General features: G+C 37.1%; 1 protein-coding gene across 3 annotated transcripts in view; it reads right to left on the bottom strand.

The window, feature by feature from the left end:
• The window catches only part of STXBP6 (syntaxin binding protein 6), a 77,772-nt gene that overhangs the window by 17,109 nt on the left and 47,152 nt on the right, over positions 1–13,511 (bottom strand). Inside the window, exons 3-4 of one of the 3 annotated variants that reach the window (XM_086463164.1) lie at positions 12,944–13,109; positions 3,461–3,463 (exon numbers count right to left, since the gene is read on the bottom strand). The exons of 1 other annotated variant lie outside the window; for it this stretch is intronic. In XM_086463164.1, the coding sequence (XP_086319290.1) occupies positions 3,461–3,463; positions 12,944–13,109 (169 nt within the window). The remainder of the gene's footprint in view (positions 1–3,460; positions 3,464–12,943; positions 13,110–13,511) is intronic. One more of the 3 variants, XM_086463163.1, reaches the window with a different exon arrangement.

The raw sequence follows: 13,511 nt of genomic DNA, 5'->3' as shown, positions 1-13,511 counted from the left end.
TTGATGCTAGTAATTTAGAACACTTTATACTGTAACAACATGTTCTAATAGAACTCTAGTTTGTAATTTTATTGCTTTTGAATCTGTTATTTACATATGAATACAATTTCTTTTTATATATCTGTAATCTTGTACTTTTAAGGCCAAAAATAGCCAAGTTTAACGTATCTCAGTTCTTATGTGAGGGAACAGTGTATTTTATTCCTGCTACTAGTTAAGTAGATCTCTACCCTGGGAGTTAAACAGATGCTTCTAAGTTATTTCTAACAATAACAAGAAATACCTTGTGAATCACAACATTATACTTTTAAAAAGGTCCTACTGATTATAAAGGATGTAGGAGGCAAAATGATAATCCTAACTGTTCAGCTGCAAAACCTTCATCAGCAAACAACAAAACAAGATAAGCTTTATTGACAACCAAGATCAGTTTCTTCCCCTGCTCTTTAGCTATGTCAAGTCTTTAGATTGGCTAGGTACATTTTAAGTGCCATCAAAAAAAAAATTAAAAAAAAAAATCATTCTACTCAGTAACATCCCACTTTGTTTTAATCCTGGGTTTAACATATTTACTGGAAAGAACACTAAAAAAGAAAGCCACATACTCTTTCTGGATTGACTGACTGAACGAAGAATGCGTCTATATTTCAGATTCCTGCAATGACTGCAGCCTGCATAGCCATTCCAGATCTGGACTGCTAGCTATGCAGGGTCTTGCAAGTAATATCGTCACAGCTGCACAAAGCTCAGAAAAGGCTGCAAGGTCCACCTAAGGACCTGAGTAAATGCTCTGTTTTCAAGACTGCTATTAACTACACTACTGATAGCACTCTACTTACTATTAGAGTTACACTTGACTCGTCTGCATGACCTTTTTTATCATAGCTTTGTGGAAATGTTCTAAATGAGATACTGATGGAACGAAGTTTCTTTACTTCTGCACCACTACCAAGCATGAATCTTTGAAAAAAATCACAGTATCCAGCTGCTCAACAGCTAAATAACTTAGAGCTGAAGTGCACAATGAACGGAGTTTAGTGCTATAGTTAGTTCCTGAAGGGAGATAATGGAAGTCTGAAAGATACTGCTGACCTAAATTCGTCAGAAGTGGAAGGACATGCTACTAAAAAACTGTCCAGGTCAGAATAGCAATAACTTTCCTAACTGCAAGCTGAAGTCAACACTTGACAGAACTTTGCCTCCTGTACTTTCCTGTCTAAGACCATAACCAGCTTCGAAGTATGTCAGCACTAGCCCTTTAGAGGAGGGAAGGAGGGTTGAAGGAAACTGAAGAAAGAATATTGTTTATACAGGTGTGCAAACCAAAGACACATACTGGTAAGCAGAAACGGCAACCAGCCAAGGTACTCTGTATTTTTGTCAAATGTAAATAAAAGTAAAGAGGAAAAGAAATAATTTGATGTTGTATCTTGTCAGTGGTCTGGCAGTGAAGAGAAAATGGAAAATATTAATTACATAGATCCATCAACTATTTATTATTTTGATGTGAAAAGTTTCTAAGAGAACCAAAAGAGACGACAAATGTCTTCATAGAATTTGTTTGTAGCCTGATAGCAGTACAGCATCTATCACAGTTAGCCAGTGTAACTGGTCTTTCAGTAGCCCGGATCAGCTTCTAACCTTCAATAATGGGAAAGTTAAGTGATTCTAGGGATTGTAATTTCAGATTTGATTCCACCCCTGGGAATCAAAACAGTGGCATCGGTACCAAGCCTCTTCTCTCAAGATGTTCTACAGCTGCACAGATGTAATACAATGCATTAAAGTCTACAGTGCATGAAGGTAATGCAGATCCAAACTGTTTTGCATTTTATGAGTGAGTTTAAATACTGTGAAGGAAGACAGAAAATAAATAAATTATATACTTAGAAAATTACTATCATGCCACAGCAGGCATTTTGAAACAATCCTTTGTAAGTAATTCTGAATATCAAAAAACCCAAGACTTTGGTCTAAGACATCATCAAGACTACATACAGTATTCCATTTCTTAATGTTTAATACAAAACAGTAATGCTAATCCATGAAAAATAATCATAAAAATTTCAGGTCATTGCAACTAAATATTATGGGTTATTTTTCAAATGGCTTGAGTAGCCTGGAAGACGTTTTCCCGTTTATCTGCTACTTAGACTGATGGTCTACAACTTCATATTTTAAATTTACCTCTTGCAGGTTAGAAATCTGAACAGTTTAGAAACCTGTGTTAGGAGGAAGTTTTCATATACATGTTCATTTGGAGATCAGGTGAAAGACACTAGACACCCAGAAACTAGCTGCTTCTTCTAAGCCAAAGAAGAAAAGGGACTGACATTCTATTCAAATGTGGACACTGGATATGTATAATTAAGCTCAGATGGCAGGGCTGTCAAAATTACAGGGTGGAAAAATAGAATTAGACAGAATTAGAATGGGCTTTTTTATCCAACAGCATTGCCAGCAGACTTCTGTTTTAAACAGTTATGTACACAAAATTGAAATAGAGGAGAGAGATGAAAACACAGAGGGAACATTGTTCAGCAATAAAATACTTAATAGTGTTTCTTTGTTGCAGATTTAGTTTTGCTGGACACAAAATTAACTATGTATTAACATATAAAGAAGCAATTTTAGTTGTTCTATTCCTTTATTCCTCTAACCAGCCTCCTGAATCTGGAAGTTCTACTCCAGGTGACCTGGAAAAGATTATGTTTTATTACCACATGGAACAAAGGGAACACATCCCAACATCCCAGCTGCTGAATAACTTTTTTTTATCCTCCTTCCCCTCAATTTCCACAAAGTCTGGAGACAAGAGAACGTAGTTAACAGGTATCATTTGCCTAATTGTCACATAAATTTAGCATGGACTTTTCCAATGTTTAAATTATAGACAATAGAATGTTTTGGGTTGGAAGAGACCTTAAAGATCACCTTGTTCCAACCCCCCGCCATGGGCAGGGACACCTTCAGCTAGACCAGGTTGCTCAAAGCCCCATCCAGCCTGGCCTTGAACACTGCCAGGGAGGGGGCAGCCACAGCTTCTCTGGGCAACCTCTTCTATTGTCTCACCACCCTCACAGTGGAGAACTTCTTAATATCTAACCTAAACCGTCTCTCTTTCAGTTTAAAACTGTTACTATTCTGTCCTAACTGTGCTATCACTGCACTCCCTGATCAAGAGTCCCTCCCCACCTTTCCTGCAGGCCCCCTTTAAGTACTGGAAGGCCGTTAGAAGGTCTCCCCGGAGCCTCCTCTTCTCCAGGCTGAACAACCTCAACTCTCTCAGCCTGTCCTCACAGGGGAGGTGCTCCAGCCCCCTGATCATCTTTGTGGCCCTCCTCTGGACCCACTCAAGCAGGTCCATGTCTTTCTCATGCAGGGGTCCCAGAGCTGGACACAGCTCTGCAGGTGGGGTCTCACCAGAGCAGAGTAGAGGGGAAGAATCACCTCCTTCGACCTGCTGGTCACACTTCTGTTTATGCAGCCCAGGATGCAACTGGCTTTCTGGGCTGCGAGCACACATTGCTGGCTCATATTCAGTGTTTCATCCACCAGCACCCCCAAGTCCTTCTCTGCAGGGCTGCTCTTGATCCACTCATCGCCCAGCCTGTATCTGTGCTTGGGGTTGCTCCGACCCAGGTGCAGGACCTTGCACTTGGCCTTGTTAAACTTCATGAAGTTGGCCTGGGCCCACCTCTCCAGCCTGTCAAGGTCACTCTGGATGGCATGTCAACCACACCACACAACTTGGTGTCATCCGCAAACTTCCTGAGGGTGTGCTCAATCCCACTATCCATGTTACTGACAAAGATGTTGAACAGCACCGGTCCCAATACTGATCCCTGAGGAACACCACTTGCTAGTGGTCTCCACTTGGACATCAAACCGTGGACCACAAAACTTTGAGTGCAACGAACTGGCCAATTCCTTATCCACTGAGTGGTCCATCCATCAAATCCTTGTCTCTCCAATTCAGAAGCAATATTATTTTCCAATTCATTTTTTGGAAGCCCTGAACCTGGGAAGGTCAACCATATACAAAGGAAGTTTGAACTACAAGAACAGTCAGAGGGAAAACGATCCTGATTTTTTTCCATTGTAGCGGCATACTCTCAGTTCTGTGTTTTCAAATACCAGGTTTATAAGAAGAAAAAAAAAAAACCAAGCAAAAATAAAAAACCCCAAACACAAACAAATGAAAAATGACCAAAAATGCAGCTGATATACTACAGATATTACAAGTTAAAATGCATCTATCAAATTAACATTGTACCTGAACAATCCAAAGGAAAAGTTACATGTTTGTAAATAAGGCTACCCAAATAAGGTATTCCATGCATTATTATGTCAATATGGGAACTGCAAAAGATAAGGGAGATGCTAAAACCCTTCAGAAGAGAAATGACTTATGCTATCAAAGTAGAAAGAGACCCATTCTTGTGAAACCACACAGTGGGGATACATATACTGAACTGTTCCTATCTGTGAACAGCAGAAATACAGAAGACTGAAAATGTCAACACCAATGAATTCCTGCTAGTTACGAAGCACTGCACCGTACGAAGTTTAGAATGATTTTTGGAATGGAAATAATGCTGGACAGCAAGTATAAGGTAATCTACACTTCCTATTTACTTCACTCAGATGTATAGTACGTCACTGCCTTACGACTTCAAAAGGGACTGTTCATGAAAAACATGGCATATAGAATTTACACCCAGAAGATAATCTGGTAACCCACCTCAAGTGATTTTTGAGACAGATCAAGTCCTATCCTTTCTAACTGAAACAGGAAAGAATCAAAATTCAAAAAGATGACAAAAAGATACTCTGAAAAAAAAAAATCAATTCATTATGCACCAGATAGTTCTCAGCCATGAATTTCAGATGAGCTAGTTGCTGTTCAGTTTACAAACAAGATGAAGTCAAATGGTTGGAGTACTGTCATTTTAAGAAAAACTATTATTTAATGCTTCATTTGAGTTTTCTTGTCTCAAGCAACCAAAGAATTTATGCAAAATACGTTCTTGAGGACTTAAGAAGCTCACAAATATTAGAGAAATGGGTTTGGATTCACACAAAGTTGTGTCATATAGAGGTATTTTCAGTATTTTTTTTTTTCCAGTTATTACTATCTATGCACCACTTGCATTGACTTTCCAACTCTGGGAAGAGTGGCTTACATCAAGTTAGAGTGACCTAAAGAACATACATAAGAAACACTGGGTTGCAGAAACAGAAAAGGAGGATTTTAGTTTCTGAAACATCTGGGCACTCAGGTGGTGCGGTTTTCCCTTTCAAAGATTTCATTTGCCTGTCATTCAAGGCTGCTTTTTTTTTTTTTAAAAGAGTAAGAGAGGCAATTCTGTTTCCTGTTTCTAATAGTTCTGAAGTCATTATGAACATGAACAATAACCTTTCCATATCAGAGTACAGCTAGATCAAAAAAAAGTTTCACTATGGATGAAGAAACTCACTCTGGTCTCTTACAAAGGTGACCAGAAGACAACTTTCACTGATCAATTAGTAAACAGCATCAAAACAGAACTAGCATCCAGCTCATTTCAAGCAAGTACTGATGATTCCAAAACACTATAAAATACATGTACAAAATCAAACATACGTTTTATCTATACACAATTATATCTATATATGTATAAACATAGTGAGAATGCATAAGTCAGACTTGTACCTTCTATTGAACCTATTAAAAACACTAAACTATGAAGCTATGCAAGGTGAAACAGTAAAAGATAGCTCAGTAAAACAAATCAGAGTCAAACTGGCAGTGAATAGCTTTCCACTATTACTATAAATTAAAAATGAATTCCACCTCTGAGGTAAGAAGCACCTCACGCAGCCCTTGAGGTGGGCTTACAGGACTGCCAAACTCAATATGTAGTAACTCACGTGTGCTAAGACCAATCAATCAGTAAAGAAGAAAAATATTAACTTTTCTTCAGCCTACTTATCAGCCATTTCCTTTAGGGAAGCTCAGGAGATATCAGCTACTTGCTGTGAGTATTTAAAAGATGTTGCAAACTTCTTATCAATGTCATCATTACTTTATGAGTCCAGGCAGTTGCATTTAATCTGAAATACTCTACCTTTCTTTATAGCTGGAGGATGTGATCTCTAGCATTCACTGTAACGCAACATGGGACCCACACAAGCTTCTTTTCTCTAATGCACCAAAACCAACAGTGCAGTAACTTGCAAGCCACAATGAACAATACATTCAGTTTAAATGCAACTTCCTAGAAAAATATTTACCGAGGCACAGACATGCAGTGCAACAAAATACACACAAGTGTATGGCTCAAAAGTGCTGGAATGCACTACAGGTATGACAGCAGTTCCATAGAACTGCATAATAAACAAACTGTATTTTATTTATAGAGGAGAGGAGTAAAAACTGCCACAGTGGATAAGACTAGTGGTCTGTCTAGCTGTATGCATTACCATCTTCTCAAAGGGATGTAACATTGCCATAGGCAAAGTGGAGCAACTACACAATGAAGCCATCTCCTAGGACTCAATAATTACTAGTTTGCCTGATGAGCAGAAGAACAAAGAGAATAATAGATTACTCCCAACCTTTGCTTATGAAAAAATTGTAATTATATTAATATCTTTAGAGAGCTAATCTTTTAAATGTTTTTACATAGGCAGCATATTAAAGCAGGGACTTTCATAAACTAAGTGGTTTTTTTTTTTTAATTTTCTTTCTACCTTTGATCTTTTTATCTTGATCTGGTTTTAGTGCTAATAAATGTTCCATTAAAAAAGGATAAGATATCTATAATTTTTCAAGCCAATTACATTCACACATTTTGGTTTCTTCTAGGGTTCAGTATCACCATAGAGTTTTGATGTCCCCGCCTTCCTGCCTCTAAAATACAGTACTGAAGTTAAAAGCTTAGTCAAAACTGCAGAAATTAGAAATTAACAATCAAAATCTGAAGAATATATAGTGCAAAGATTAAGAGCCAAATTGACAGGTCACAGATAACTTTCAAAAAAAAAAAGTATCTTCTCCATTTCAAATGCAGTTCTTCTGTTGATGCTTCTAAATACTGGCATTGATGCCATTGAACAGGACATTATTGTATACTGCAGATTAGCTATAAATTAAGGAAATATCTAATTAGGATTAATTCCATATTACCAAAACCCTTTACCCTCTTCCAAACTGAGAAATTTATTTAAACTCTAATCTAATACATTTGTAAAAATCAATACTAACCTAAGTTAGTAATATTTTCAGTACTAACTAATATTTATACTTAATGGAAGTCTAACCAGAGACTTCCAGAATCAGTAATTATTACAAAAGCACAGAACTCCATTCTGGCTTTGTAAACACCAAAATCTGATAATTCGACACAAAAAAATTTCCCATTTCTATGACAAGCACTAATAATCTGCATCTTGAAGATAAAAGCTCACTTAGACCTTCATTCTTCAGAAAAGGCAAGAAAATATATTGCTTAATGCTTTCTATATTACCTCATCTCAGAGTCACACAGATCAAAAAGGAACCAACTTCCCTTCTCACTGTATGTACCCCTACAGATTTTACAATAACAGAATATACTTCCCCCCCCCCCCCCCCCCCAAGATTCCCATTTTAGAAAGTTAGTTTACAGCTCTGATTATATGCACTATTTCTATGGAACACAACTATTCTTACCCATTCTCATCTCAACTCATGGCTTCTATGCTTAAGATAACTAAAATCCATCTAGTTAAATAAAAAAATGGTAAAGCTGAATTAATCTTGACAGGAATGTGCAGGGCATAAAAGCAAACACCTGAAATGGTCTTTGGCAGCAGCAAATTTACTCCTAATATTTCATACTCTAGATTGACAGTGGCCTTTATTTTCTCTAAAGCAAACAACTGCGTATTTGGTATACATTGGCAAGAAACAGCTTAATCAAATGCAAAAAATTTTGTTGTTTCTGTATAGAAACATTGCTAAGATTCAGCTGATCCATAACTTCAAAACAGCAAAACACAGCCAAAGTAACATGGCTGTGTTTTGGGGTTTGGGTTTTTTTTTTCGTCACATTCATTTGCACCAGAAGTAATATACAAGTGAAAGTCTGCAAGAATAATATGTTCAATTACACACTTTTTTCAATGGCTACCAGGTAAGAATGAAAAACAACAACTACCAAGGATTTGACAAGAGGGAGAGGAGCAATTGTCTTTCTTCCCATCCTAATTCCTAACAGGAAGTTTTCATTCATCTCCTTTAGTCAGTCATTAATCTCGGAGAGTATGCTAAACACCGCTATAAGCTTACCAGGCCTCAAATGTGGTAAGCAAAGATGAGTCAATAGCTTATGAAAAAAGTACTCATTACCATTCTCACACTGGCAATATATTCTTGGAGGAGAAAAAGAATGAACGATTAATATCTCCTACTAGCTGTCCTAGAGAAAAGGTTACAGAGGCAAAGATATCGTTACTTTGGGCTTCTAAGAATATTTTAATTAATTCAGCAGAATGACTGTTAAAACCAAAGCATATAGGGTAGGGTGAAGCTTCAACCAACCAAACAAAAAAAATCGCAAGATCGTAATCTTCCTTCAGCCTGAGGTCTTGCTCCTTCCCAAGGATTATACACGTCTAGTACGTATCTAAATGTGGCAGCAACTGTTTATTCTTATACGCCCAGAATTAATCTTGAAGAGCTTCAATGGCTGTATCCCAGGATTCTATCCAGAAATGAGAGTAAAATTCATCTCTGTGTCAGCTTAATGCTATGTCAAGAATTAAGTTAACGAACACAACCTGTAGATGTCAAAATTTCTGCACACCACTCATCTCCAACTTTTTTTTTTTTACATTACCGATGTAAAAGCAATACAGTCTGATCAACTTAGCCACCGAATAACAAACAACGTAACACAAAGATATCCAAATTAGCAGTCTACCCCCAAATGCCTGCCTTTTCTTTCCTCTCCAAAATAACATCAGAATGCATGGAAGCTATGGAGAGGGCTCTTCTAAACAAAAGACAAACTTGAAATGTTTAGTACAAGATACTAGTGGGAGGAATCTTATTGCAGTCTTCCTAAATTTGAATTTGTTCTCAGAACGAATTAGCGCCCACACCTTTAATGAGTTCTCATTATCGCTGTAATTACTTATGTCATTAATCAAGTTCCAGAAAACACTCTAGCCTATTTAACTCTACAGACTATATACCTAAGTGATACACAAATGAAAATAAAGCAGAAAATGGTTCTGGAGAAGAAGAATCAGGTGCAGGGCTCTGGTCCATAGGGGGAAGTGTGTGCGTGTGTGCATGTGGAGGAGGTAAAAGGAGGAAAGCAACAAAGAGTCTGCAGTTCCACAGGGACACCAATATTTACTTACGGCTAAGCTCCTAAGTGCTTCCTGCAGAAAAAGGAGCAGCATGAATTTCACTTTCTTCACTGCTATGCTTTAGGAAGGAATAAGGCTCAATAAGATAAGAAAGCTTGTAAACAAGCCCTTCAAGTTCTTTCATCTTCAGTTCCACTTGGGAGGAAGTGTTCTTTGCTGTTTTTTTGGTTTTTGTTTTTGAAAATATGCATTAGCTATAACATATACATTATGTTGTGCATATCTATATCATTGCATACATAAGCATGTGGGTGTATGCATATATATATTCTAATAATTTATTTAAAAAATACTTGTAGGTATTAGAAGTTAAACTGACTAACCACCCAAAAAGAAAGAATATTTCTTTTCACATCCTCCAGAAAATTGAAAAAACTATCACTTAAAACATAAATGCTACCTTCACAAAGGGGATGAATTGACAAGCTTCAGTCAAAATCTGACAACACTATGGTTTAAGAATGATATGCATATACTGTTTTAACTACTTAGCAAAATACCCCAACAAAACAACAACGAACAAACCAAGCTGCAAATTCTGAACTGAATTTAATTAATTTCAAGCTATATCTTCAGGAATATGTTCTTTGGTTTGCTTGGCTACAGTTGGACCTTATTTGTTCCATGAGTTTGAGACTGACAACACATTTCACTGTGTTTTCCATAAAAGCCTCTGATACTGCAGGTTTCTGACTTGATGGGTTTTGATACACAGATGGCCCATCCCTAGGCTTCAAACAAGGACTAGTGGAACTGTAGGTATCTCCCCAGGGTCTGAGTCTGCCAGCTACCAACTCACAGAACAGCTTCTAAAGTCAATGAATGGTGCTGCTTCTGGTCACTTCATTACGCCATTTGCCTCAAAGTAACAGACCAACTAACATAACCCAGTGACTGAACTAATTTCACAGTATTGTGTGTTATGAAGGAGACCAGTCTTTAACAGGGAGATATTTCAAAGCTGCTATGACAGTTATTTATTTTTAATAGTGGAGGAAGCATGGCTGCACTACGTAAATACATTTAAATATACAGTAATGCAAAAGCTTTTGATGATGGAAAGACTAGTGAAAAGTATTCCCATATATACTACAACATTAGGAAAATGCTAAAGAACATAACAGAAAAAAAATTTTTCCACAACTGAAAAAAAAATTACTTTGAAAAGCTAATTTAATTTTTTTTTTCATAATTAATTACCTATATTTTCAAGAAATACAACATGGGGGACAGAATAATGCTTTTGGAACTGAGTTAGAATTTATCTGTATGCATGAACACAATGAAGCTTATAGTGTAGATACAGTATTTCTGTAGAAAACTTAGCATTGTATTAACAATACCAATCTGAACAGTAAAAGGAACAGCAGACGTTTAAACAGACTACGACACCTTACATATTACAAGACAATTTCCAATAATACGATTGCATTGCCTTTTATAATTACTGATAGTGGTTATTTGCTAACGAGGACTTTTAATTATTTTTTTTTTAAATTTTTGGTAGACTTCCCATTGCTCAGTGAGGCTGACACACAGAAAGTCACTGGAATTAAGGGTCAACTATTACTTGGTTTACAGTTTTTATAGCTTCTGTCAAATTTAAACTTATCCACAGGGAGTATGTAACCCACTGTGAGGAAAAGCTGACAGTGTGAAGAACAGCAGAAGTACTGTATCCATGAGGAGATTTATTAGTCCCTGGCCCTGTAGCACCATCCGTAGTCTTTACCATGTGTATATACACACACAGACCACATCTGTGCACAGTCAGAATGACAGGCAAGGAATACAGAAACAGTCACCATCTGGTATCAGAGGACAGCTGAATAAGTCCATTTTATCTACGAAGTTGTAACAGTGAGAATGGGGGTATGCTTCAGGGGACATAGCAGAGTCTAGTGTGTGTTAAAAAAGCAGAAGTAAAGCAGAAGTTTATGAACCGCAATGGCATTCCCCCCCGCCCCCCCCCCGCCCCCCAGTGTGATGACACTTCCTGAGGATAAAGGTTAATATTTGGGTGAGTTGAATCAGGAACCCAATTTTGAACAGATCAAGCAATTTATTCAGAGAATAAAATAATCTCAGGCTGAAATGTGTGGTGGTTTATTAATATTGACTCATTAGTAGGAAGGATGGAAGTGAGCATCATTAGCAAACAGATGACAAACAAAGGCTTGATATGAGAATTCTTCCATATGAAACGGAAAAATTGTAAAGGATATCTTCTCCCATCAGTGCAGAAACTGCTCCACCCTACCATACCAAAAAGAAAACAAAGGAAATCCTACCAACGTGGAAGGGGAAAAAAAAAATGAGAGGAAGTTTACAAGAAGTTTTGTGCCTTTTTGCTTAGTTTGAGAAGACACTGTAAGAAAAAGATGATTGACAGAACAGTTCTGACTTACGATGACAAAGTTAGCGGTAACCCCAGTGCCAGTAACTAAAATGTAAGCACCAAACTGGAGAATATTTCACCCTTCCTCAAGTTTATCGTTGGTGTTTTAGAGGAAAGGGATACAAGACAAAATAACAGCCAGAAAAAAGAACATATCAAGGTGGCTGCACAAAATAGTTTTGATAACAGCATACAGAAATGTAGTCTAAATTTATGAGAGAGGAAAATTACGAGAATTGAGTAAGGCTCTTCATACTTACAATTGATGTCTACTGGAGGGAAGAAACAACAACTAAACATAACCCCAAGTCAGCTTGCACTTCTCTTCTACAGTTTGAAGACTCATTGAGAAAGTGAAAAACAATTTTTTATTCCAGCTGTGAAGAACAGGATGTATAAGAGTTTTTAGAAGTGTTCTGTTTTAGAGCAGACAAAAAGGAGACTATTTTCAGAAATTTCAGTCTAAGGGAATAACTAAACCAGTTTATTCTCCTAAAGAATACTTTGTGAAATATATGAAATCCCCCCCGCCCCCCCCAAAAATTAGTTTTTGTTGCTCAAGAAGTGGATGGTAAGTACCAATTTCACATACTGACCAGATGTTTCTTACCTAACCACGTATTTGTTAGTCTAATCCTGGAAATTCACCTTGAGATATGTGACTTACGAACCTTAAAACTCTAAACTAACTGATTTCTGTCAAGATAAAGTAAATTCCAAAAAACCCATGGGAAGTTTAGTAATAACCACTTTTTCACAACTTGTGAGGAAATGGCAATGCAGAACAGGGTTTTAGCAGGAAATATTTCAGGTCACTTAGAAATGTTTCTAGATGAACAGAAGTAGAAAAACAAACTGAAATCAAGGTTGCTAAAGGAGGGAGGAGAACAACTTCTCACAAGGTGGGTAGGGGATGTTGCATCTAGAACTGAAGACTAGAGAAGCAAAGATAGCAGAAGACTGTGAAGTGGTGCTTGATGGAGAAATGCTGAAGCCTAGCAGTTTACTACTGTGAAGTTAGGATATTCAGACCAGTGATTTAAAGATGTCATTACGCTGCAAGCTCATTTGAACACAGAATAACTCACGTACAAATCATTTCATGTCGAAATGCACAAAGTACTTCAGCTTTGATTAACTTACCTCCCATAATTTTAGATTGGCAGTTGATAAATTCTGGCTTCTTGTCTGTAAGATATCGCTGACAAGTGTGATGTAGAACCTGAAAAAACGTGCATTTTTCTGAAGCTGTGCTTGCTACCCATTGATCGAAAGCATTTTCAAATAGTAAATCAAATTCCGGGGAATCCTAGAAAAAGAAACCAAACCAAAACACACACTACTATTATTCCAGTTTTATAAATGATTTTGGAAAGAGATATACAGTTATTATTTTTTAAAAGGCATTATGTTCAAAAAAGCAGAAAGGTCATGAAGCTCAAGACCATCCTGGGATTATTTTGCCTGTGCATATTTCTGGCAGGAAGATTCTTTCTTGCAGGTATTTGTAATGAGGAATATTCAGCTATGACAGAAATGCATGAAAACAAAAATACCTTAGGCCAAAAAATTAGAAGTTGGAATCCCAAGAAATCCTTGTTATATACAGATATATAGTCACTTATGTCTTCTACATTACACAAGGATTTACACCTCAGGAAAAAAAAAAAAAAATCTACTTTCACACGATATTATAGAAGATGTGGTTCTG

This window comes from Leptosomus discolor, chromosome 3 (assembly GCF_034619465.1).
Source record: "Leptosomus discolor isolate bLepDis1 chromosome 3, bLepDis1.hap2, whole genome shotgun sequence".
In the NCBI taxonomy this organism is placed as follows: domain Eukaryota; kingdom Metazoa; phylum Chordata; class Aves; order Leptosomiformes; family Leptosomidae; genus Leptosomus; species Leptosomus discolor.
This window is presented reverse-complemented; position numbering and strand designations above follow the sequence as displayed.